Source organism: Mesoplodon mirus, assembly GCF_964341445.2.
Source record: "Mesoplodon mirus genome assembly, chromosome: 19".
In the NCBI taxonomy this organism is placed as follows: domain Eukaryota; kingdom Metazoa; phylum Chordata; class Mammalia; order Artiodactyla; family Ziphiidae; genus Mesoplodon; species Mesoplodon mirus.
Window position 1 is genome coordinate 53976974 of NC_138995.1, and position 22882 is coordinate 53999855.

Below are 22882 nucleotides of genomic sequence, written 5' to 3' on the forward strand. Positions count from 1 at the left end.
GTGGGAGGAGCGGGGCAGAGGGGAGAGGAGGAAGCAGGGGGCAGGGATGGGGCTGATGCCCTGACATTGGTGGAGGGACCCCTGTGCAGCCGGGGTGGTGGGGACCCTCCCCGTCCGACCCCCATAACTGGGAAAAGAAAAACAAGAAAAAAAGAAAATTCCTGGGAGGGGGAAAAATAACCAAATCCCAAGCTTTAACTACAGCTGTGAAACCAAATATTGGGAAGGGGGTGGGAGGGAGGGAGGGGCAAGTGTGCCCCAGGTCTCCCCCCTGGGCCCCCCTCCCCCGAGGACTCGAGATAAGGCACCAAATACCTCATAGAACTTTAATGTTAAAAAATGGAAACCAAATATTGTTGGCTGGGGGCCAGCCAGGGCAAGGGGCCGGGGGCCTGAGGGAGCCAGGGTTGGGAAGGTGATGGGGGAATTCATGCCCCCCAACCCCCTCTGCCCCTTTCACTCCAGTCCCCCACCCCGTCTCGACTCCGGGAAACAAAACTATCTCATTGTTTTTATTTTGTGGTCTGTACAGAGCCTGTGTCCGTGTGTCTGTGTGCGAGCGAGAGAGTTGGGGGGCTGGGGAACTTTACGTGGGGTTGGGGAAGGAGACCCCAGGCTGGGTTCTGGGCTAGGTGAGATGTCTGAGGTGGGGGGCCAGGGGCCTGGGCTAGAAAGGATGATGAACGGGTTGGAGAAAGTGGGAGCCCTCTGAATTTCTCCTCCCAACCCTGACCTCCTACTGGAGGGAGGGACAGAGACTGGGTCTACCTAATGGTGGGCCTTTTAATTGTGCCAAAAAAAAAAAAAAAATGCCAGTAACTAAAACACCTCTCTCTGTTCTCTTCTGGGAGGGTGGGGGTGGAAGTGGGAGGGAGGGCTGGGGGAGGGTAAGTGGGGGTCAGTGGAGATGAGGAGCCCAAGCCTCTGTATGGACTGGGGCTAAGATCAGAAGGGGTAGTAAGGCTGTGAGTTTCCCGCACATCTCGTCCCTGGGGAAGGCCAAGAGAGGGTCTCCAAGCCCTGCACCCTGGGAAGATGGGGTAAGGGACTAGCCACGTAGTGGGGGACCTCTTGAACTGGCTAGATTTCCCCCCCTACCCAAATCCCAGGGTGCCTCTCTCTCCCTTTAGCCCAGGGTAGGGGGACCTGAGTGAGAGAGAGAGTGAGACAGACTGAGCAAGACTGAGACACGCGGGCCCCCACTGGCCTCTGAGTGGGAAAGGCAAGTGCGAGAGATAAAGGCCTCCAAGAGAAAAAAGAAACAAACCAAAGATTTAACCATTAAAAAAAAAAAAAAAACCCACAGACAACTCCGCTACCTTTTTATATGTTGGAAAAAAAAGTGAAAAAAATTAAAAAATAAAAATTAAAAAAAATACACAAAAATTCCAAGCCGCAGTTCCTTCATGCGGTTTGAACTTTGACCTCAGCAGTCTCCAAAGCAAGATGACGATGAGAAAGGTGAACAAAAAAAAGAAAAAATAATGTATATTTTTAAGTATTTGTCCTTGAGATGTTAACTCCTGTTAAACAAACACAAAAAGGAGAGAAAAATCCAGAGAGAATTGTTGCTGGGACGGAGACAACTATTTACTATGTCTGTGACCCCTCCCCTCTGCCTCACCCTCCTCTCCTCTTCCCTCTCCTCTATCCCTGCTGCCCCTCCCCCAGCCTGTCCCCCAAGCCCAGGGGCTCAGTATTTATTTATTTATATAATTGCAGGGTGACTGGGGTCCTCTCTCGACAACTTGTAGAGAGGTCCTTTGAATCATGGTAGGGTGGGGAAGGGGCAAGGAGTCTTTGGGGAAAAGCAGGGGCCTGATCTTCGGTCAGTTCCTCTCTGCTAGCTCCTTTCTGGCTTCTTATCCCATTGCTGCCACCATCTCCTCCCAAATCCAAGGCTGCACTAGGGCAAGGTGACCATCCCACCTTGTAAAGATCCGATTGGCTTGGCCCTTTTTGGGGTGGGTGTCTCTCGCCTACTCATTTGAAAGACCAGGTTGGAATGGGGATGGGAAGAGGTGGCAAGTAGTGAGCAAGGGAGACCAAGAAGTGGCATCTGGAAATTGAGTAGGCCCTGGAGGAGACCTGCCTCTCCTCCATTCTCAACAAGTTAGCCCCCCTTTCAGTTCTGTTTGACCCCTGTGTTGGTAGCCCCTCCCTTCCCATCCTGTACCCCCTCCCTGTCTCTTCTCGTGGTAGCGGGTTAGCGTTTCAGTGTTCTTAACTCCAATCTGCTTGTTCATTGTACAATGTGCTTCTTTTAAGGCCCCATTTTTGTAACTTGAGTGTGTCATTCATCTGAACAACATCAAAAAATAAAAAATTAAAAACTGTACAGAGAGAAATACAGCCTCTTCTCCCTTGGTCTCCTCTCTGTCTTGGGAAAGGTGGCAGGTAAATCAGGGTATGGGGTGGGTGCGTGTGTGTTGTGGAGGGGAGGGCTTTATTTCTGTTCAGGGAATGTTCAGAAGTAAGGCCTGAGCAATTTTTTTTTCACCAATTAAAAAAACAAGCCTCGGGGCTTCCCTGGTGGTGCAGTGGTTAAGAATCCGTCTGCCAGTGCAGGGGACACGGGTTCGAGCCCTGGTCTGGGTAGATCCCACATGCCGCGGAGCAACTAAGCCCATGCGCCACAACTATTGAGCCTCCGCTCTAGAGCCCGTGAGCCACAACTACTGAGCCTGTGTGCCACAACTACTGAGCCTGTGCTCTAGAGCCCGTGCTCTGCAACAGGAAGCCACCACAATGAGAAGCCTGCGCACCACAACGAAGAGTAGCCCCTGCTCTCCGCAACTAGAGAAAGCCTGCACACAGCAATAAAGACCCAATGCAGCCAAAAAAAAGAAAAAGAAAAAAAAAGAAAAAACAAGCCTTGAGACTTAGAATGAATTCAAATTCCTGAATTTAAATCTCAGTTCTGCCATTTTATAGACATGTGACCTTCAACATGTGAGCTTGTGTCCATATCTGTACCACAGAGACAATATGTAGCCTGTGGCGTTGTAAGAATTAAATGAGATGATGTAGGTGCTTAGGACAGATCTCCAGCATGCTGACTTCACTAAATGAGAACTATGAGAAAGGCAGGAAACGAGAGAGTAGTTCCCTACTTCCATCCACAGAGGACTAACAAGACCCTTTAAAAACAGAGTTGACTTTGAAGTTGTCTGGTGGTACAAGATACACACCTGACTTCTTTTTCAGAACATTAGGTCTCTCATTCACTCAAATTTTTGTGCTCATCTTGACTAAGTCATTTGGCAGGAACAACCGTGTCACAGGCCAGACCACGGGCTGATCCCCAGGACCTCACTGCGGAAAATCGGAAATGGTGTCAATAACTGTGTTGTCTCACTGCCGTCGGGTCTTCTTGTCACCGTTCCATCCTCTAACGTATGCCTGGCACACAGGTGCTGGGATTCTGCAAATTCAATAGTGAGGGATAGGGGAACAGGAGAAAGGAAACGAGTAGGAGAGGGTTTGATCATTTCGAAAGAGAAAAGGTATTAGTACTGCACCGTTTTGGCAAGAGAGAAAAAAAAGAAAGTACTTCTCCAACTCTCAAGCCAGGTCAGTAGGGATGGGGCAGTGGGATGTTGGGCTGGAAGTTCAGAATAGTACCCCGAGGAAGGTCATTTGTTCCAGCCCCGACTGTAGGGGGTGCAGTCGGAACCATACAGACCCAAAAGGTCTTTGTCACCGAGGCCAGCCTGTGACAAGCACAGATGCCACAGCTGAGAGCACTCTGGAGCTGAACTAGGCATCCACCTGTAGCCTCGTAAACGTGCTCAACTGCTCTACATGGTCTCCCCTGTACAGTCATACTTGGGCCTCGTATCGTCAAGAACATATTGTCACTAGAGGACCACTGTTCTGTCCCCTTGACAGTTCTGCTTAAGCAGCTTCCATATCCAACAAAAACCAAGCAATGCAAGGTTCTTTTTAGTGGGGTCTGCAAGTCACCTGCATCAGAATTGGTGTGTTCAAAACACAGATTCCTACGTCTCACCAAGACATGCTTGCTGGATCCAAATCTCTGGGGAAATTGCCTCACACACATTAAAGTTCAAGAACCTTTGCCTGTCCAACGCAAAGCCCAGCATCCAAGAAGGGTTTGATTAGTGCGATCTTTTTTAGGAGAGTGGTCCAGCTGAGGACCACGGAAGTTTCAGTAGGGTGACGGTGAACAATGACTTGTTCATAAACATGTTTGCACACACTAACTTTTCTCAGGGTGGGAGTCTAAAGTTTTCATTAGAGGCTCTAAAAAGGAACCACAATAGAGGAAGGGTGATCCCCTCCACTGTCACCCAGCTGCTTCTCTGCTGAAAGCATCTTTATCTTGGGGTCAACCAGAACCCTCAGGGATTTTTCCTCCATTCCTGTCCCTTGATTCAGCCTGATTTTTTTTTTTTTTTTTTTTTTTGCGGTACGCAGGCCTCTCACTGTTGTGGCCTCTCCCGTTGCGGAGCACAGGCTCCGGACGCGCAGGCTCAGTGGCCATGTCTCACGGGCCCAGCTGCTCCGCGGCACGTGGGATCTTCCCGGACCGGGGCACGAACCCGTGTCCCCTGCATCGGCAGGCGGACTCTCAACCACTGCGCCACCAGGGAAGCCCTCAGCCTGATTTTTATCTGGTTTTGCAAAGATAAATCCTCCAATTGTTCTAAGCATTTATTTGACTTTCTGGATGCTACAGCTCTTCCTGAAAGGAGGCAGTTTGAGAATGAATCTTTACCTGTGGATTAAGGGGCTCTGGCTTGCTGGGCTAAGATGGCTAGAGTCCTCTCTGCAGGGTATGAGGTTACTGAAAGATGGTGCCCACGATCAACACACTCTGGTCGAAAACAACTGCTTAACAGATTAAGTACTCCACTTCATTAGGAACTGTCGAGATATCAAAAGGCTGAGTGCTTTGCCTTTTTAAAAATGAAGAGAAGCATAAGCTCCAGTGCCCACAGACGGCTACAGGATTGCTGAAGGGAGTTGAGAATAATGGAGAGGCAGAGTGGGCAGCTCTCAGGCCTCCCTTTCCCCTCGTGTCAATGCAAACAGCTTCCCTTTACCTCTCATTTACTAGGGTTCCAATAAGAATTCTAAAAAGACTACAGTAACCCTGGGGGGTGGGTATTTTTCTTGGAGTGTGGCTCTTAAAGACTAGCACAGGAGCTGAGCATTTCCACCAGTCACACACTCACCATCTCCTCTCTCCACCGCCCTCCCCCAAGTATGGAGAAGGCAGAAGAGTGTAGAGGAATGTATATAGGTGCATATAGGTGATTAAACCAAATCAAACTACACTGCCCTATCTGGTTTGAATGACCTTGGGCACCGCTTTTGACTTCAGATTCCTTTCCTACAAAACGTTCTCTTCACGGGATCAGCGTGAAGATCATTCCCAAAAATGTAGGAAAATACTTCAAACTGGGCATTCAAACATCAGTCAGCCACCCCAACCACCCCTCTCCCCACAACCAACATCCGTGGGCTGAGCCGGAGGCCAACTCCAAGTGGGTGTCAGAGCACCTCCCCTTGTGAGGCTTCCTACCCCCAGAGACTGTTACTCAGAATCTTCTCCAATCCCACAGCTGGATCTAGTCCCAGAAGCCACCTCCTCTACTGCCCCGGAGATCATGCCTTTCCAAGACCTGCGTTTGCCTTCAGGGATGCATAGTGAGAAAATCAGATGGCCTTGAAGGAGATGGCTCACATCAGGCCAGAGAGAAGGGGACAGGGGTGGTGAGAACAACCTGAAGATTTTCCTAAATGTTCCTGCCACCAGCAGAAACAGCTTCAGGCTTTTCTATGGGGCTGTGGGGACCTCTAGTGGCAAGAGAACCATGATGCCCCCATCTACTACCACAGTGAAGTCCCTGCTCCCTGAAAGCCATGCCCATGGACTTCAGGTCCTCCTCTTTAGTTTCCGTTTACTGAGCTCCACTACTTGCCAGGCCCTGTTCTAAGCACTGGGAATGCAGCCATGAAAAGTGAGACCCAAGAACCTGGGGCTCACAGCTCCCGAATTCCACCACCCCACACGGCCGGGCCAGACAAAAGCACATAAATGTCCAACTCAGTCTTTATTGACCATTTCACCTTGGGGGCAACAGGTGTGTGTGGTGGGGGGGCACCTTTATGCACGTCAAGGACCCTAGAGCACCCCCCTCAGAAGAGAGAATAAATCCAGTTACAGAACTTACATGGCAGTTGAGAGGGGTGGAAAAGGGGCACAGTATGTACAGAGACTTAAGGGGATGGTAGAGAAAGTTCTTCAGCAAGAGGGCACGGTGGTGCTGAAGGAGGACATGAGGCAGGGTCAGCCACTGATCTGGACCCCCTCAGCCTCAGCCAGAGGGTAGATCTCAATGGCCTCCACCAGGGGCAGAGCCTCCACTGCAGTCTCCATCACAGCCAGGCCGACGGCAGCCTCTGCCTCTGCCAGCTGCTGCCGCACAGCTGCCTGATGCTGCTGCTGGTGGGTCTTGCGGTGCTTCCATAGGTTGGAGAAGGAGCGGTAGCTCTTGCCACAATCGGGGCAGGAGTAGGGCCGCTCGCCCGTGTGAATGCGGCGATGTTCTGCCAGGCGCATGGAGATGGCAAAGGCTTTACCACACACTTCACAGGCGAACGGCCGCTCACCTGTGTGCAGGCGGCGGTGGTCCTTCAGGTGGGTACTCTGACGGAAGGCCTTGCCACAGTCTGGACATGGGTATGGCCGCTCGCCCGTGTGGATGCGCCGGTGTACCTGCAGTGACGTTTCCGTGCTGAACAGCTTCTTGCACTCGCTGCACTCCAGGCCACGGCGTCGGGCAGGGGCTGCAGGGGCCGCAGGGGCCGCAGGGGCCATGCCTCCAAGGGTCGTTGGGGAGGCCACTGGTGTGCGAGCAGCCCGTGGGGCCCGAGGGGCCGGAGGCTCCTTAGCCAGCACCTCCCCAGGCCCAGCAGCTGCGTGGGCTGCCTCGTGGGCCTGCAGCCGAGCAGCTGAGCCCACTTTCTTGCCGCAGGTGCCACACTCAAAGCGCCGTGGGGCCTGGGCAGCGGCAGCTGCACAGCGGTGCTCATGCAGCCGCAGCGAGGAAGGGAAGGCAGCACCACAGGACGAGCAGCGGTGGGGCTGGCGCCCGGCATGGGCCACGAGCTGGTGAACCTCCAGCAGCCGGCGCAGCAAGAAGGAGCGGGGGCACTCGCGACACTTGTAGGGGTACTCGCCCGTGTGGTGGTAGCGGTGCATGAGCAGGCGGTAGGGGCGGTGAAAACGCACTCCGCACTCCTGGCAGCGGTAGGGGAAGTGCTGGGCGTGCACCAGGCGGTGCTGCCTCAGGGTGGAGCTCTGTGTGAAAGCCTTGCCGCAGTCCCCACACCGGTAGGGCCGCTCCCCTGTGTGCGTGAGCCGGTGGCGGGCCAGGTTGGCGGGCGAGTTGAAGGGCTTGGAGCAGTCCGGGCAGGGGAAGGGCCGTTCACCTGTGTGTGTGCGCAGGTGGTTACGCACATGAGACTTCTTCTTGAACATCTTGCCGCAGATGCTACACTTATGGCGCCGTTCCAGCCGGTGCACAAAACGCTGGTGCCGTGTCAGTTGTAACGCCTTGCCAAATTCGCGGCTGCACAGGAGGCAGCGGTAGGTGCCTGGGGCAGCGGGCCCTGCTGGGCTCTCCTCAGCAGCGGGTGGCTCCCGGGCCTCTGGCTCTCCAGTCTCTGCTGGGGCTGGCTCAGGGAAGCCAATGACAGGCTCCTCCGGTGGGACTGGTGTTGTGGGCAGAGGGACACCCCCAACGCCATGGGTACGCCGGTGATAAAGGAACTTGGTGAGGTTGACAAAGGTCTTTCCACACGGACACGAATGCAGAGGATTTGGGGTGTGCGCTCGACGGTGGGCCAGGAGGAGGGCCTCTGTGCCGAAGGCCAGGCCACAGTCCACACACAGGAAATGAGACTCGCTGCTATGGTCTCCGAGGTGCTGGTCCAGACTGGAAGGGCTGGGGAAGACACGACTGCACAGGGGGCACTTAAAGACACCCTCCCGGTGACTCCGCAGGTGCTGCTGCAGCTGGTGAGGTGAGAGAAAGAGCTGGTCACAGGCTGAGCAGAAGAGCTCCTGGGTGGCTGCCCCGCCTGGCTCTCCACTGTTGTTCCTCCGTGCCCTGCGCCCCCGGCGATCGCGTCCAATGGCTTCACCGTTGCGCAGCTCATAACTGTGGTCAGAGGATGGCAGGGGGTCAGGCTGAGACACAGGCACCTCTGCAGGTGATGGGGTCAGAGTCTCCTGCTGCAAGGCAGGCTCCTCAGACTCTGGGGTGGGAGCCGGGAAGTGGGTGGCCTGATGCTCCAGGAAGTCGCCTGGCAGCTGGAAGAGCTGCGAGCACTCAGAACACTTGTAGAGGAGCAGCTCCACCTCAGTCACCACCTCGGTGGTGGCAGCGGCAGAGGGGACAGCTGCCCCTTCCCCACCTTCTTCCGCCTTGCGGTATGAGTGCTCCACAGCCACGCGGGCCTGGCCCACGGGAGACCCCAAGACAACTGGGGATCCCAGGACAACTGGAGCCGGAGGCTTGGTGGGAGTGGCCCTGAGGTGCGTCTGCCGGTGGTTGAGCCAGAGCTCCTGGCTGGCGAAGAGAGCCTTGCAATCCACACACTCATAGTGGATGGTACTGGCGCTCAGGGGGGGCGCCTTGGGTGGTGGCTCAGCTGGTGCTGCCTCCTGGGGCGCCATCATCTTCAGGTGCAGCTCCTGGTGTTCCAGGAGCTGGCTGGGTGACATCAGCAGCTGCCCACACTCCAGGCACTGGTACTGGCTCTCCTGCACTAGGGTCTGATAGAGGCCCGTGCCAGAAGCTGCCTCGGTGGCCACAGTGACTCCAGGGTCGGCCACACCCACCAGCTCAAAGTGCTGCTGGGGCACGTGGGAGTTCTGATGCATGAGCACCTCCTCCAGGGATCCATACAGCTGGTTGCACTCAGAGCAGACATAGCGGTGCTCAATGTATAGGACTGTTTCCTCTGACTCCTCAGTCATGACGGCGGCAAGACCCTGGGCTGGGAGAAGTGGGGACAAACTGTATCTAAGCCACGGCTTCCTCAGCCCTTCCCAGGCAAAGTTCTTTCCCTTTATCAGCCCACTACCAAAATCCTAGATCAATTTCCCCATCTAACTTCTTGCTGCCATATTTCCACTCCCTAACAATCCTTCCTCTCCTGAACACACAAGAGCACCAAGCACAAAACCTTCCCCGCAGTCCGCTCCCAGTGAATCTGCCCAAATCTCACCTCGGCATCAACTAGCATTAAACTCCACCTGCCAGATCCTCGCCACCTGTCCAATCTCTCATTCTCCGGCTTCACAGCTGGCCCAAAGCCCCAACCCATCACACAGGACCCTCTCCAGATTTCCTTCCACTGACTCTTCTTACCAACACACTACCCCATCCCTACCCCCAGCTGCCGGGGCGAGTCCTCACACAGGCCCAAACCACCCACCGTTCACAGCTTCACTCCTCCTCTGCTTTCACCCCCAGGTTCTCTCTCTCTTTTTACACCCCCGGCCACTCAAACTGCCCCAGGGCCCTGCCACTTTCGGCACCCTCTCACGGTGCAACCCTCCTCCTTTGTACACAACCCTTCACCCGCTAACTTTCTCCCTTTGGTGCCCAGGTTCCTCACATCAATAAACTTTTCTCACATTGGCCGGACCCATCTCCACACGCAGACCTTTTCCAAACCTTAACCACTTCCCCGTGATCCCCAGATCCCCCTCTTCTAATTATTTAACTCCCGCTACACATCAAGGCCCTCTCCCACAACCCTAAGGGCCTATCCAGGAGGCCCAGACCCACCTTCACAAAAGCCTAATCCTTTCTTCACATTTAGACCCTTCCCACCACCCTAACTCATGTTTCCAGGGCACCCAGACACCCTTCACATTAATTACCTACCTCTTCTGTGCACTGAGACCTCATCTACAATTCTCTCTGGGGTGCCCAGACCCCCTCTTCACACTGATTTCAACCCTCCTTCTTTATAGACAACCACCCTAGACCATTCAGGGATTCCCAGAACCTCTCTTCACATATTCTTCTTTGCAAAAAAGACCCCTCCCACCCTAACCCATTCCAGGGACAGACTCGCCCCACCTCACATGATTAGCCTAACCTTTTCTTCTTTGCAAAAAGACCCCCTTCCTCCCCACCCCAACCCATTCTAGGGATGCCCAGACACCACTCTTCGTATCAACCTAAGCCCCTATTTGCAGAAAGACCCAACCCCACCCTAACCCATTCCAGGGATGCTCAGACCCCCTCTTCATATCAAAATTCCTCTTTTCCACAAAAAGATTCCACACATACTCTATTCCAAGGATATACAGACTACACTTTATAATGGCTTAAACTCCTTTCCCACATACCCCTCCCACTGTCCAAATCTCATTAAGAATACCCTGAAATCCCCTCTTAGGCAAAACCCCTCCCACCACCACCCTAACCCTGATACATAGCCAGAACCCCTCTTCCTCACACCCAGGGCCCTCTGACCAGCCTACTACCCTGCGGCTACCCAGACCTCCCCCCCTTAACACACAGATCTCTCTCACCACCCTAACCCCCTCCAGGGATCCCCAATTCCTACTCTTCACCTTGACCTAATTCCTAGTACTTTTCAGAAAGACCACTTCTCCTCCAGTTATTCTAGGGATACCCAGACGCCAGTTTCACATAACATAACCCTTCTTTGCACAGAGACCCCTCTCAACCCATTCCAAGGGTACCCAACGCGCCCCGCCCCCACTGTGGTTTAACTCTTCACATTAATGTAACCCCATTCTTCACACCGGGACCTCTCCCTCCCCCTCAGCTCTAAATCTCCCCTCTAGGCCCATCCATTTCCTGATATCTTTTCAAACCAAAACCCCTCTCATTGGCCTAACTCTCCAGGAATAACTAGACTTTCTCTTTATGTTAACTTAACCACCTCTGTTCTCACGGCCTAAACCCCTCCCTGGGCACCCTACTGCCCTCTAACCGTCCACCCTCCTTCGGTCCTGGACTGTCCCAGAGCCCAGCCCTTTGCCGCGTACTCCCAGGAGCCTTGGAGACCCTCCCGGGGGCAGCTCTAACGCCTCCCTTACCACCCAGGTCCCTGCCAGCCCCCAGCCCAAGCCCCCTCCCTCCTCACTCGCCCTTCCCAGGACTCTGGCCCCTTTCCCACCCGCCACCCAGACGCGGCCCCGGCCCCGGCCCGGCCCCCGCCCAGCTTCCCGCGCGCCCCGCGGGCCTTTGGTGCCGCTCCGCCCTCACCTCTCGGCGCGCGCCCCCCTCCGGCCCTCAGTGCGCAGGCGAGGTGACGAGTGGAGGCCGCGGGGGGAGGGTGGGGAGCCCGGCCGGCCCTTCACACGCCCGCCCGCACTTACCCGCCTCAGCCGTCTCGCACCCCCCGGGCCCCGGCCCGGGCCGCAGCTCCCCTCGCGCGGCAACCCTAGCTCTGCGCCCTCTCTAGCTCCCGCCGTCTCCTCTCGCCTGCTCCGCAGCCTCGTTCTCGCCCCCAATCACCCTCAAGAACGCCCCTCCCACTTTCCTCGTCGGCCGCCGCGCCGATGGCGAATGAACCCAATCATCGCCTGCCTGGCCCCTGCCGTTCTGCCAATCGACGCTCACGTCTCCGAGCCCTGGGCCAATAGTATGTGACGTTGGGATCCCCCGCAGCGCCCAACCAATCCTCCAGCGATGTTCTCTCACGGCTGGCCCCCGGGTTGATAGTGCCCGCCCCCTTACGCCCCCTGAAGGATGTTCCTCCTCCACCTCCTCAGCGATTCCGTTTGAAGGCTCTAGAGGGGAGGACAGCGCGGTGACGTCAGACGGTGGAACGCTGCTTCGGGCGCCATGTTGGGGGTGCCGGTCGGGAGGCGCTTCGGGGTCGAGGGGTAAAGTGGGGGAGATTGAGGCACCCGACACTCGGAGGGCGAAGGCGGGGGACTCGAGGCGCAGGAATCCCAGAGGAAAGAAAGGAAAGAGTGAAGCACAGTCAGCGCGAAGGGGAGACGGGAAACTCTAGCAACAGTTGCAGGGAGAGAAAAAGGGGAAATCAAGGCTCCAGACTCACTTCATTAGAAAGAAAGGAGTAGGGACTTCCCTGGTGGCGCAGTGGTTAAGAATCTGCCGGCCAATGCAGGGGACACAGGTTCGAGCCCTGGACGGGGAAGGCCCCACATTGTCGCCGATCAACTAAACCCATGCGCCACAACTACCGAGCCTGCGCTCTAGAGCCCGTGAGCCACAACTGCTGAAGCTCGGGCGCCTAGAGCCCGTGCTCTACAACAAGGGAAGCCACTGCAATGAGAAGCCCGCGCACCGCAACGAAGAGTAGCCCCCGCTCTCCGCAACTAGAGAAGGCCCGGGGGCAGCAATTAATTAATTAATTAAAAGAGGAATAAAGGCAGCAAGAAGGAAGGGAAGAAAAACCGAGGGCCTCTGGAGGGAGGGGGAGAAGAAATGTCGGAGGAAAAGCAAGGAGAGAAGGAATCTGAGGGAACAAGGAAAACTTGAAGGATAAGGGAGGAAATGGGAAATGGAGGAGAAAACATAATCAGGGACGGGGCAGTTTCATTTGTTTTGTTTTGTTTTCTATTCGTGATTATTTAATAACCGGCTATGATATGCCAGGTCAAAGTTAATCTTCTTTGTAGGGATAGAGAAGGAACAAGAAACGTCTGTGCCCTCGTGGAGTTTACATTTTAGTGAGGGTAGAAAATATCAGGTACAAAAATAAATGTAGGCAGCCAGTGATAGTGTTGTAAAGAAAATACAGCAGGTGGGCAGAGGGTGTGGAATGGACTTGGGTGGCAGGCAGGGCCTCTCTCTGAGGTCACTGAGGAATGACAGGAAGGAGCTAGCCAGTAAACTACTGGTGGAAAGTATTCAGATGGATCATCATTTTTCCCCAAGCTCCCCTCAACCTAGGCCCTGGTCCAAGAGAATCTCAAAGGAAACCAAGTCCAGGACAGTGTCTCTCCCGCCTTTATTATCAAGGCTTTCAGAGCCAGGACAGACAGGACAGAGGAAGTTGCAATGGGGATCTCGAGGGCCCCTTCTCTCCCTGCCATGGTACCCACAAGCTTCCTCTAGCCAAGGGCAGAGGTCTGAATCCCTGCCTGTTGGGAAACCTAGTCCCTGCCCCACCTCCCTTACTCAAGTGTCACTAAGGTCTCAGGCCAATCCCGACCCCAGGGCTGAGCCAGTGGGTGTGACAGTGCCCAGTCTTCAGACAGCTCAGGCAGTTTCATTTGAAGAAACAGGAAATGTAGGGGGTAGATGACCTGAAGGACAACCAGGGTGAGAACCTGAAGAAAGTGACCCTGTAATGTCTGGACTATATTCTCCTTTCTTCTAGGGTGCCCTCCTTCCAGGCTGATGCCCCCAAAGCTCAGGGAAGCTGGAGTACCTATGTGTTCAAGGAGCTCTGGCCATTCCTACTCAACGTCCCCTTCTGGCCCTCAGAGCCTTGGGAGCAAGTTGCCCCAGCACTGTTATGTTTCCAGTGCTACTTCCCAAGGACAGGAGCTGCAAGAGATTCACTTGTTCTACGCCCCCCCCCCCCCATTTCTCAGATGAGTAAACTGAGTCTAGAGGAATTGGTCATTTACTTTCCTAAGGCCAAAAAGCTCCTAGGGGACCCCAAACACTGAGTCAGACCTATGTCTGACTCTTCAGCCACTCTTCTTGCTATGTCCTTCGATTGGATTCTAACTGGGTGTCCTAACTTTCTACTAGATTAAACTCTAACTCCAGACCCATGTAATTAAACCAGGCTGCCTGGATTGGAATCCTGGCCCTGCCACTTCTTAGCTGTAGTCTTGGGCGAGTCAACTCCTCTGTGCCTCAGTTTCCTCACTTGCAGGATAATAGCCCCTGTCTTGTGTGGTTGTGAAGCACAGAGTAAAAGCTATGTAAGAGTTAAATGCTGGAGGGGGTGTGGAGAAAAGGGAACCCTCCTACACTGTTGGTGGGAATGTAAATTGGTGTAGCCACTATGGAAAACAGTATGGAGGTTCCTCAAAAAACTAAAAGTAGAGTTGCTTTATGATCCAGCAATCCCACTCCTGGGCATATATCCAGACAAAACTATAATTTGGAAATATACACGCACCCCTATGTTCATAGCAACACTATGTACAGTAGCCAAGACATGGGAGCAGCCTAAATGTCCATGGATAGATGAATGGATAAAGAAGATGTGGTATATATATATATAATGGAATAGTACTCAGCCATAAAGAATGAATGAATGCCATTTGCAGCAACACGGATGGACCTTGAGATTATCGTACTACGTGAAGTAAGTCAGAAAGAGAAAGGCAGATACCATATGATATCACTTATATGTGGAATCTAAAATATGACACAAATGAAGATACCTACGAAACAGACTCACTGATATAGACAACAGACCTGTGGTTGCCAAGGAGGTGAGGTGGGGGAGGGAAGGATCGAGAGTTTGGGATTAGCAGATGAAAACTATTATATGTATGATGGATTAAACAACAAAGTGCTACTATATAGCACAGGGAACTATATTCAATATCCTGTGATAAACCATAATGAAAAAGAATATATATGTATAACTGAATCACTTTGCTGTACAGCAGAAATTAACACGTAAATCAACTATACTTCAGTAAGATTTTTTTAATTCAAAAAATTGTTTTTAATCTATGTAAGAGTTATTTTTATTAGGCTCTCAAGGAGCCTAGTAATAATAGCTAATGTGTCTTGAGTGTGTTATGACTTGCTAAGTATTATGCTCAGTGCTTTCCATGCATCATCCAGTTTAATCCTCTCAATAACCCTGGGAGGGAGGAACAATTGCTCTCACTTTGCAAAGAAACTGAGGCTCAGAGAAATTAAATAACTTGTCCATCATTAGGAAGAGACAGCCAGGACTGTAACCCAGGAGTTGACTCCAAGGTTTATACTCTTGGCTCCCAGGCTCTACTGCCTGGCAGGTGGGACGTCCAGAGTGGCATGCTAAATGGATGAATGCAAGAAGCAAAGGAAAGAAGTTGGTGGTAACCAGTGAGCTCTAAAGCTAGTCATCTGGATTTGCCCTCAGGATGAAATCGCCAGGGGCAGGAACCAGAAAACCTGGAAGCTAGACTCAGCCTTTGACAGGCTCCGTGCCCTGGGGCAGAGTCTCACTCCTGCCCACTTGAAAATGCAAGGGTCAGGGCTTCCCTGGTGGCGCAGTGGTTGACAGTCCGCCTGCCGATGCAGGGGATGCAGGTTCGTGCCCCGGTCAGGGAGGATCCCACATGCCGTGGAGCGGCTGGGCCCGTGAGCCATGGCCACTGAGCCTGCGCGTCTGGAGCCTGTGCTCCGCAACGGGAGAGGCCACAACAGTGAGAGGCCCGCGTACCGCAAAACAAAAAAAAAAAAAAAGGAAAGAAAATGGAAGGGTCAGGCTTGATTTATCCGGCCCCTTTCTGTTGCGACCTTCTGCTTGTATTTCCCAATTTATCTGGATTGACTAGGTCCCTTCACTGCAGATGATACAGGAGTAAGCTGAGGCCTGCGTCAGTTTTTCTGGAGGTGGTGGCACAGGACTAGGACTTCTGGGACAGGTTCAATCTAGGATAGGCATTCTACGCTGGGGTCCCTGTATAAGCAAAGGCCTAGAGGCCAGGGCCAGTCTGCGCTTTCAGAGCGAGCTGGAGCTGAGGGTGGGTGTTGGGGGCCCCTTAAGTAGGGCGAGGAGGTGTATGTAAAGTCGGTGGGCCTTCAGGGTCAGATGTATGTGTCAGAAGCATGTGGGGGATGCAGGGGGCCTCCCATGCCAGGCCGATGTGAGAGTTGCCACGTGCAGAGTGTATGCGCGCGAGGCATGTGGTCACGTGTGCTGGGGGCTGCACGTGAGTGTCTCAGTGTCTCCTCCCCATCACGAGCATTGGGGGTGGTGGTGAGTCATGGACTCAGCCTTCAGCGCCAACTGTCATGTTCCTTCCCCCCAAATTTCACCCCCCACCCAGCCGTGCACCACCCACCCCCACTCCAAGATCTGTATCTCTGCTTCTCTCTTCCATCCCCCTGCCCTGCTCAGCTCTCTCCAAGAGGGAGGGAGTCTTCCACTTCTGCTGGCTCTGCCCTCCAGCTCCCTGCCCTTTCCCACTGCCTCTGTGCTTGGGTGAATCTTCTCCCCACCCACTCAGGTCCCCAGGATTTCTTTCTGCATGATGGAGAATTCCCATACTCACCACCCATCCCTTCACCTCCATGGGGGCTATTTCTATTTCTCGGGGCTTCTCCCTTTTCTCCATGGGCCGGCTGCTGCTGCCTCAGTGGGCCTTTTGTGTCCACATTCTGCCTTTGTGGGTTTTCTGGTGTCTGTGGGCCTCCCTCCATTTCCGTGACCCTCTCCCACTTTTCTTGGCCCTCCTCCTTGTCTCTGTAATATGCGTCCTTGTTCCAATTTCTGTGGTCCTCTCCTCCTCTCCATGGTCTTCTCCTGTCACCATGGACCACTCCCCATGCCTGAGGAGTGCTTTCTGTTCCTGTGGGCCTCTCTCCATCTTTCTGGGGGCTCTCTGAGTCCATGAGCTGCCCCCTGTCCCCATCTTCATGGGGGGCTCTCTGAGTCCACGAGCTGCCCTTGTCTCCGAGGTCCTTAGCTTGTCTCTGTGGTCTGCTCCCTGATCTAGATGGCCCTTTCTTTGCTCTGGGCTTTTCCCTGTCCTTGTCCTTGTGGGGTTTGCGGACATTGGTCCACCTCCGTGGCTCTTGATGGCTGTCTTGCTGTTTCTCTGCATTTTTCTTCATCTCTGTAGCCCTCTCCCCCAGCTCCATGGCCTTCTCCCCAGGTCTCCCTGCCTCTCAGCTGTGTCTCTGTAGACTCCTGTGCCCAAGGGCTGCCTGGGCAGGGCGGTGGCATGGTGTGGTGGAGGAGGTGGCCGGGGGTGGGCCCTCTGTCCAATGCAGCGCCTTCCCCTCATCAGCATTCTCCTCACCGGGGGCCCCCCAGTTCGGACCAATACGGGCTCCCCCTCTCCCGACTCCTGTCCCTCCATCTCTCTCTCTCTCTCTCTCTCTCTGCCTGCCTGCCTCCCTTCCTCCTGCCCGCCCTCCTCCCCATCTCTCCTTCCCTCCTTCCCTCCCTCCCTCATCTCTCCACCCGCCCGCCCCCCCCCGCCCCCCCCCCGCCCCACTGCGCTCCAGGACCCAGCGCGGGCGGCAGGCGGGCAGGCAGGCAGGCGGCGGCCTCGGAGGGGAGAAGGAGAAGTGGTGGTGGTGGTGGTGGCGGCAGCGTTGGTGGCAGCCAGCAGCAGGAAGGCAGGCCCAGCTGGGGACCCGGAGCCGGGGGCTGCTCCTCACAGGGAACCAGGGGTCCATGGCCAGGCCCTCCTGCTGAGGCCCTGCGCTGGGTGCCCCCGGGACACCCCCTCCTCCTTCTCCCTCTTCCACCTGCTTCTCTCCATCCTCCCCTCCCTCCTCCTCTCCCTCCTCCCTATCTCTCCACCTCTCCGGCCCTCTCATCACTCTTTGGGTCTCCCAGCACCCCGTCCTCCCCAGCCCCTCCACTCCTCCGCCTCTCCCTGCCCCCAGCATGCTTTCCCGCGGGGGCTGAGGGCTTGAGGTCCCCAGGCCCTAGCCTCTTCCAGGGCAGGGCCGGGGCTCCAGGGGGGAGGGGGGAAGGGGTGGCCCCCTCCCCCCCACCAAGCCCTCCCCTCCCCCACTTCTCCCTGATGGCCGGCTTCCTTGTCTCCACCCAGTCCTCGCCCCCCGTGGCCCCCCCAGGCCGGCCTGGCTAGGGGAGGGGGCGGGGGCCCTTGCCTGGGCCGGCTTCCCCCTCCCCCGGCTCTGCCTGTGCCCCCTCCCTTGCGTTTTCACCTTCCTCCCTCCTTCCCCTCCATTTGCTCCTTCCCCCTCTCCTCTCTCCCCTTCCCTCCTCCATTTTCTCCTTTCCCCTTCTTCCCCTCCCCGGCGGCCCTCTCCTCTTCCACCTGTCCTTCCTCCCTGCGCCCCGGGAGCACCCCCATTTTGGGTTAGTTGGGGGCCACTGCCGGAGGTGGGGGAGGGGGCCCTGTGGACTGCCCTCTCCCCCCGCCCCAGCCACACCGCCCAGCGTCAGAGCATCTCCTCCTTGTCGTTCCTCGGGCCTCGAGGGAGCCCAGCCCTCCGTCCCACCAGGATCCGTGAGTGTCTGCAGGATGGGGGTTGGGCTGGGGCCGGGCCTGGGTCCTGGAAGGCTGGACTCACTGCGGCCTGGTGGGGCCCCCCCGCCGCATTCCCCTGCTCCCCGGAACGGCAGATACCCTCCCCCACCAGGGGCCTGCCCTGCGCCCTCCATCTCCCAGCCTTCTTTCCCCTTGGCCTTTCCTCACCCCTTCTCCTGGGTACACAGCTCATCTTGCCTCCCAGCCCCCAGCGGCTGGGCTCCTGAGGGGCTGGCTGGCTCTTACTTGCGGTCTCACTCCCTCTCCGGGACTCCTGGCTGGTCTCCGCCCCTGCCTGCTCCAGCCTCGGCCCCGCGGTGACCGGCTCGCACTCTGTTTCGGTCTCTCTTCTTTCCTCTGAGGCTCATCCTCTCTGCCTGCCATGCGTCCCATCCCAGCCGGTCTCTACCTCCTGGAAATGTCCTTCCGTTTTGGAATCTCCATTTCATGTGTCTCTTGGGCCTCGCTCTGGCTCTGTCCAACTTGTTTCTCCTTACTGCTAGCCCAGCCCTTTCTTGGTGTGTCTCTGCTGATCTCTGTCTCCGTCTCCCTCTCCTCCCTCTGTCTCTCAAAACTCCCCCGTCTCTCCTCTCTCTCTTTTGGGAGGATCCCATGCCTGGTCTAGCCCTCTCTCCGCTGCCCTCTGTCCCCTGTTTGCTTTGCCTGTGCCTCTCCTCCCCTGTCTGCCTCTCTAACTCTGGGCTCGGAGGCTGTCTTCCTTCTCTTACTTTTCTGCTTTCTTCCCCCGGATCCACTCCTCATCCTGTCTCCTCCATCCCTCACTCCTTAGCAACTGCCCCCCTCCATGGTCCACTTTGTCTTTTCTATGGTGATCTCCCCCCAACCCCCATTCTCTCTTCCCACTTCTCCATTCCCCTGCCAGGCCTTTGGTTCCCATTCCTTCCCTCCCTTTGGGGCTTGCAGGCTCTGGGAATGACCGCCCCTTCCAAGGTGCTCTGAGTGATGCACCTCTGTGTGGACTTGCCCCCCTTATGTGGGTGCTTGTCCTGTCTCCTCCAGGTCACTCACTCTTCCTCCCTCAGTTTCCCTCCCTGACTCTCACTTCTCGCCTCTCCTTGTTTGGGAGTCTGTCTCTCTATCTTGTGTCTGTCCCACTTGACCCTTCCTCTTCTCTAGAGAAACTGTGTGGCTCACATACCTTTTCTCTCTGTCTCTTTCCGACTAGCCCCCCTTCTTTTCAGAGTTTTGCAATTTCTCTTCTCCCCACGGTTCCTGTACCTGTTAGCTGTTTTGCCTCACCTCATTTGCCCTCTCCCCTTTGCGATATCTCTCACTTGCCCACTTGTCTGTCTTCCTGCCCTGGCAGGGCCCTTTCCGCCCACTCAGCTGCTGTGTTTCCATCTTTATCTGGCTTTGCCTAAGTACCTGGGCCTGTGAGACTCGGGCCTGATTCCCTGCCCTTCCTCTCCCACGCTCTCTGTCTTTTCTCTGTCCCCTTTGGTATCTCACTTGTAGGTGATGTGTGTGTGTCCTTCTCTCTCATTTAGCCCCAGTTACTTACTTTTGGTCTGTCCGTTTTTCTGTCTGTGCCTTCCTGTGCCTCTGTGTCCATCTGCTGCCCCCAGCCCTGTCCCTGGACTGTCTCTTTCGGCTTCCACCCGTGTCTGCCACCTGTGGGTCCCTGCCCTTCTGGCCCCTGTCTCATTCTCGGTCTTTCTATCTATCCTCTAGTCTCTGCTCCCTGATTTGCCCCCAGAAGCCCCTGGTGTCTCAGGATGACCCCCTCACTCTCGCCTCTCTCCTAGCCCCGCCCTCCACATCCCTCCCCCTGTGAATTCTCCTTCCAGCTTCTCCCTGCTTCTCTTGCTCCTCCACCCTTGACAGGCCTTCACCTTAGATGCCGATTATAGTCCACAGGCCCCAGGCTGTCCAGCAGGCCCTCCCATCCCCAGCCTGTCTTTCCCAGAGGTCCCGAGAGAGAGGGATCTGCTCGAGGTCACCTGGGAGTCGGTGGCAGAGCAGGGACTGAGGGGGGGGGTCTCTTGTGGCCCTGGCCTAGGTTTTCTGGCTTCAAGGGACGATCTGAATTTTGCATTGTGCCTCTGTCTCCATTAGCAATTTTCATTCTACCATCTCACCAGCTTGAGCCCTCCTTCTGTGGGCATGAGTGGGGTGCGGGGAGCACCCCAGGCTCACCTCACAGCACTCTAGACCTCTCAGTAACCCCCTCCCATGGAAACCCAAGTGTCCCTTCCCTTGGGGGCATGGCCCTTGGCCAGGGGGCACGATGCATCTGGCCAAATTCATCCCTGCCCAGTGGTCACCCTGCAGAAGCCCAGGGCACCTGGAGCCGTTGTGGGGAGCAGAGACTCATTGTCTGCCCCCTGGTGCAGGGTGCGGGGGCACAGTTTGGCACCCGCTTCTGCAGACAGTGCACCCCTTGCTCTACTCAGTCTTCCCATCCAGGTCTCCGGTGGCATCTCGAGTGGGTTTGTGTCCTCTCTCCATTCTGTCTTCCTGTTCTATTCTGTGTCCCTCCTGTGTCTTGATTTCCCTCTCTTCTGCCTGCCTGCTCTCCTCCTCTCCCTGCCCTGCCCTTTCTCTCTCCATCTCTGTGTCTCACTGTCTTCCTGTCTCTTCCCTCTTTCTCTTTCCTAGTCCTGTCCTCATCTTCCTGTAACTCTCCTGTTTCTCTCCATTGCTATCCCCATTCTCTTGTCTTCATATCATCTTTCTGTTCCCTTATATTTTGGCCTATTTTCCCTTTCTCCTTTCCTGAGTCTCTTGGTATCCCTCCCACCTCCGGCCTCTCTTCCTCTTTCTGTCTCTCTGCTTCCCCCCTTCCCTCTCTTTACCCTTCTTTTTTCCTTTTTTCTTTTTTAGTCCCTTAGGTGCCTCGAGTCTGACCATCTGACTCCATCTGTGTGTCTCCATGTGTCTTTCTCTTCCCAAGTTTCCTAACTCCTGGATACTCTCCCCTCCAGACCCTGGATGTCCAGGCCTCTCTCCCTGTGGGGTTGTGGGAACCAGGGACGTCAGGAAGGTGGCAAGTGGGGCCTGGGATGGGGTTGCCTAGCAACCACTGCATCCTCTCCAGCCGGTTTCTGTTGCCTAGTAACAGCTGCCTGCCCAGAGACAGGGGCGGAACTGGGTGGGGGGTGGCACGTCCTGGTCTCCTCCTGGGGTGGGGATGGTCCCTAGAGTTCGCTCTTACCTGAGATCCTTTTCATGCCTGCCTCCCATTTTGGTGGCTCTAGCAGTGTTTCTCCCACTCAGTGCCTGCGTGCTGTGGGCTTCTCCCTGCTAGTGCTCCTCTGATTCTCAGCTCCCTCTACAGTGATGCCTTCAGTCTCGTCAGCTCTAATGAGGGCAGGGCCCTTCAGAGCTCAGCAACAGTGTCCCAGGCTCTGTGGTCCCCACCCCATCCAGCAGTCCCCAAAGGGACTCAGAGGCCCCCAGATCAGCAATCTCCCCGTGGGCTGGGGGTCTCCCTGCAGGTGGCGAGTGGGGGCCGCGGCAGCTGCGTCCCCATGAGGAGGGGAGGAAGATGCCGGCTGAGCTGCTACTGCTGCTGATTGTTGCCTTCGCCAGCCCCAGCTGCCAGGTGCTCTCATCACTGCGCATGGGTGAGGCCCTACAGCGCCCCCGCTGGCCCCTGCCTCCTCACAGACCCTCCCAGAGCCCTCCCTGGGGCTCTTTTCTGGGCCTGCCAGCCCCTCAGGACCCAGGGGTCTGGGCCTCGGCCCGGCAGCCCCCGGCTCCTTCCTCCCCCGGACCTAGGTGTCTGGATCCCGGCTCTCTCCAACCTCAGATCCGGGAGTCTGGAGCCCTGATCCCATCTCCAGCCTCCCTCAGAGCCAAGGAATCCAGGAGCCCAGCCCTTCCTCCCTCAGGACCCAGGAGTATGGTCCCCCAACTCCTGTGTCCCCTCAGCTGCCATCCTGGACGACCAGACAGTGTGTGGCCGCGGTGAACGTCTGGCCCTGGCCCTGGCCCGGGAGCAGATCAACGGGATCATCGAGGTCCCAGCCAAGGCCCGCGTGGAAGTAGACATCTTTGAGCTGCAGCGGGACAGCCAGTACGAGACCACGGACACCAGTGAGCAGGGCCACAGGGGCCGTGGGGTGAGGCCGGGCAGGCTGGTGGCCCTCCATCTGCTCCTCGGCCCTGGCCGCCTCAGCTTGCCGTGTTCTCTTCTAGTTCCATCTGCCCTTTCCTTCCTGTCTGCACTGCCCTCTCCTTCCCAGAGATGGTGCTGCTGGGCCTGGGGCGGTGGGGAGAGCATCAGCCCCCGTGCTGCCCTGGAGGAGCTGAGGGCCTCGTTTGAAAGAGAAGCTTCACAGCTGGTTGGGGGCACTTAGCCCCCAGAGCTAAGTAATGAGGGGCCCAGGCAGCGAGGCCAGAGTGCCTCAGGGGGCAGGGACAGCGAAGGTGTTCTGGAGAAGACGAAACTGAAGCTGAGCTCTGAAAGATGGGCAGGATATAGTGGGAGAGGTGTTGCTCAAGGTATGCCCCGTGGAACACAACCAGCCCTATAGTAGGGGTGCATGAGTCTGTTGAATACTCACAGACTGAGCAAACGTCCCTTGAACAGACGTGCTGGGGACATAGACCTTCGGGAGATGCTGCCTTCAAAGGTATTTTAGACAGATTTCTTTCCTGCAGGCCTTTATCAGAGTCTTTGTTAGGTTCGTGTGTGTTTCAGATCACTGAGAGGGAGAATGGGGT

General features: G+C 55.8%; 2 protein-coding genes across 7 annotated transcripts in view; one reads left to right on the forward strand and one right to left on the reverse strand.

The window, feature by feature from the left end:
• Window positions 1-5971: 5971 nt before the first annotated feature.
• ZNF574 (zinc finger protein 574) lies at window positions 5972-18726 on the reverse strand. Of its 3 annotated transcripts, none has more exons than XM_082608134.1 (2): window positions 18440-18726; window positions 5972-9036 (listed from the first exon to the last, which is right to left on the reverse strand). In XM_082608134.1, exon 2 carries the CDS (start codon window positions 9014-9016, stop codon window positions 6320-6322), a length of 2697 nt encoding a protein of 898 aa, XP_082464260.1. In that variant the 5' UTR covers window positions 9017-9036; window positions 18440-18726; the 3' UTR covers window positions 5972-6319. The 3 variants fall into 3 exon arrangements, with proteins under 3 accessions (XP_082464260.1, XP_082464258.1, XP_082464259.1); XM_082608132.1 differs by having other exon boundaries at window positions 18362-18442; XM_082608133.1 differs by lacking the exon at window positions 18440-18726 and adding an exon at window positions 11405-11562.
• Window positions 18045-22882, forward strand: part of GRIK5 (glutamate ionotropic receptor kainate type subunit 5) — a 48943-nt gene continuing 44105 nt past the window's right edge. For 3 of the 4 annotated variants that reach the window (XM_082608128.1, XM_082608129.1, XM_082608131.1), the window contains exons 1-3: window positions 18045-18172; window positions 21652-21780; window positions 22088-22252. In XM_082608128.1, the coding sequence (XP_082464254.1) occupies window positions 21702-21780; window positions 22088-22252 (244 nt within the window). In that variant the 5' untranslated portion in view covers window positions 18045-18172; window positions 21652-21701. Of the gene's footprint in view, window positions 18173-21651; window positions 21781-22087; window positions 22279-22882 lie in introns of all 4 variants that reach the window. The other variant, XM_082608130.1, reaches the window with a different exon arrangement.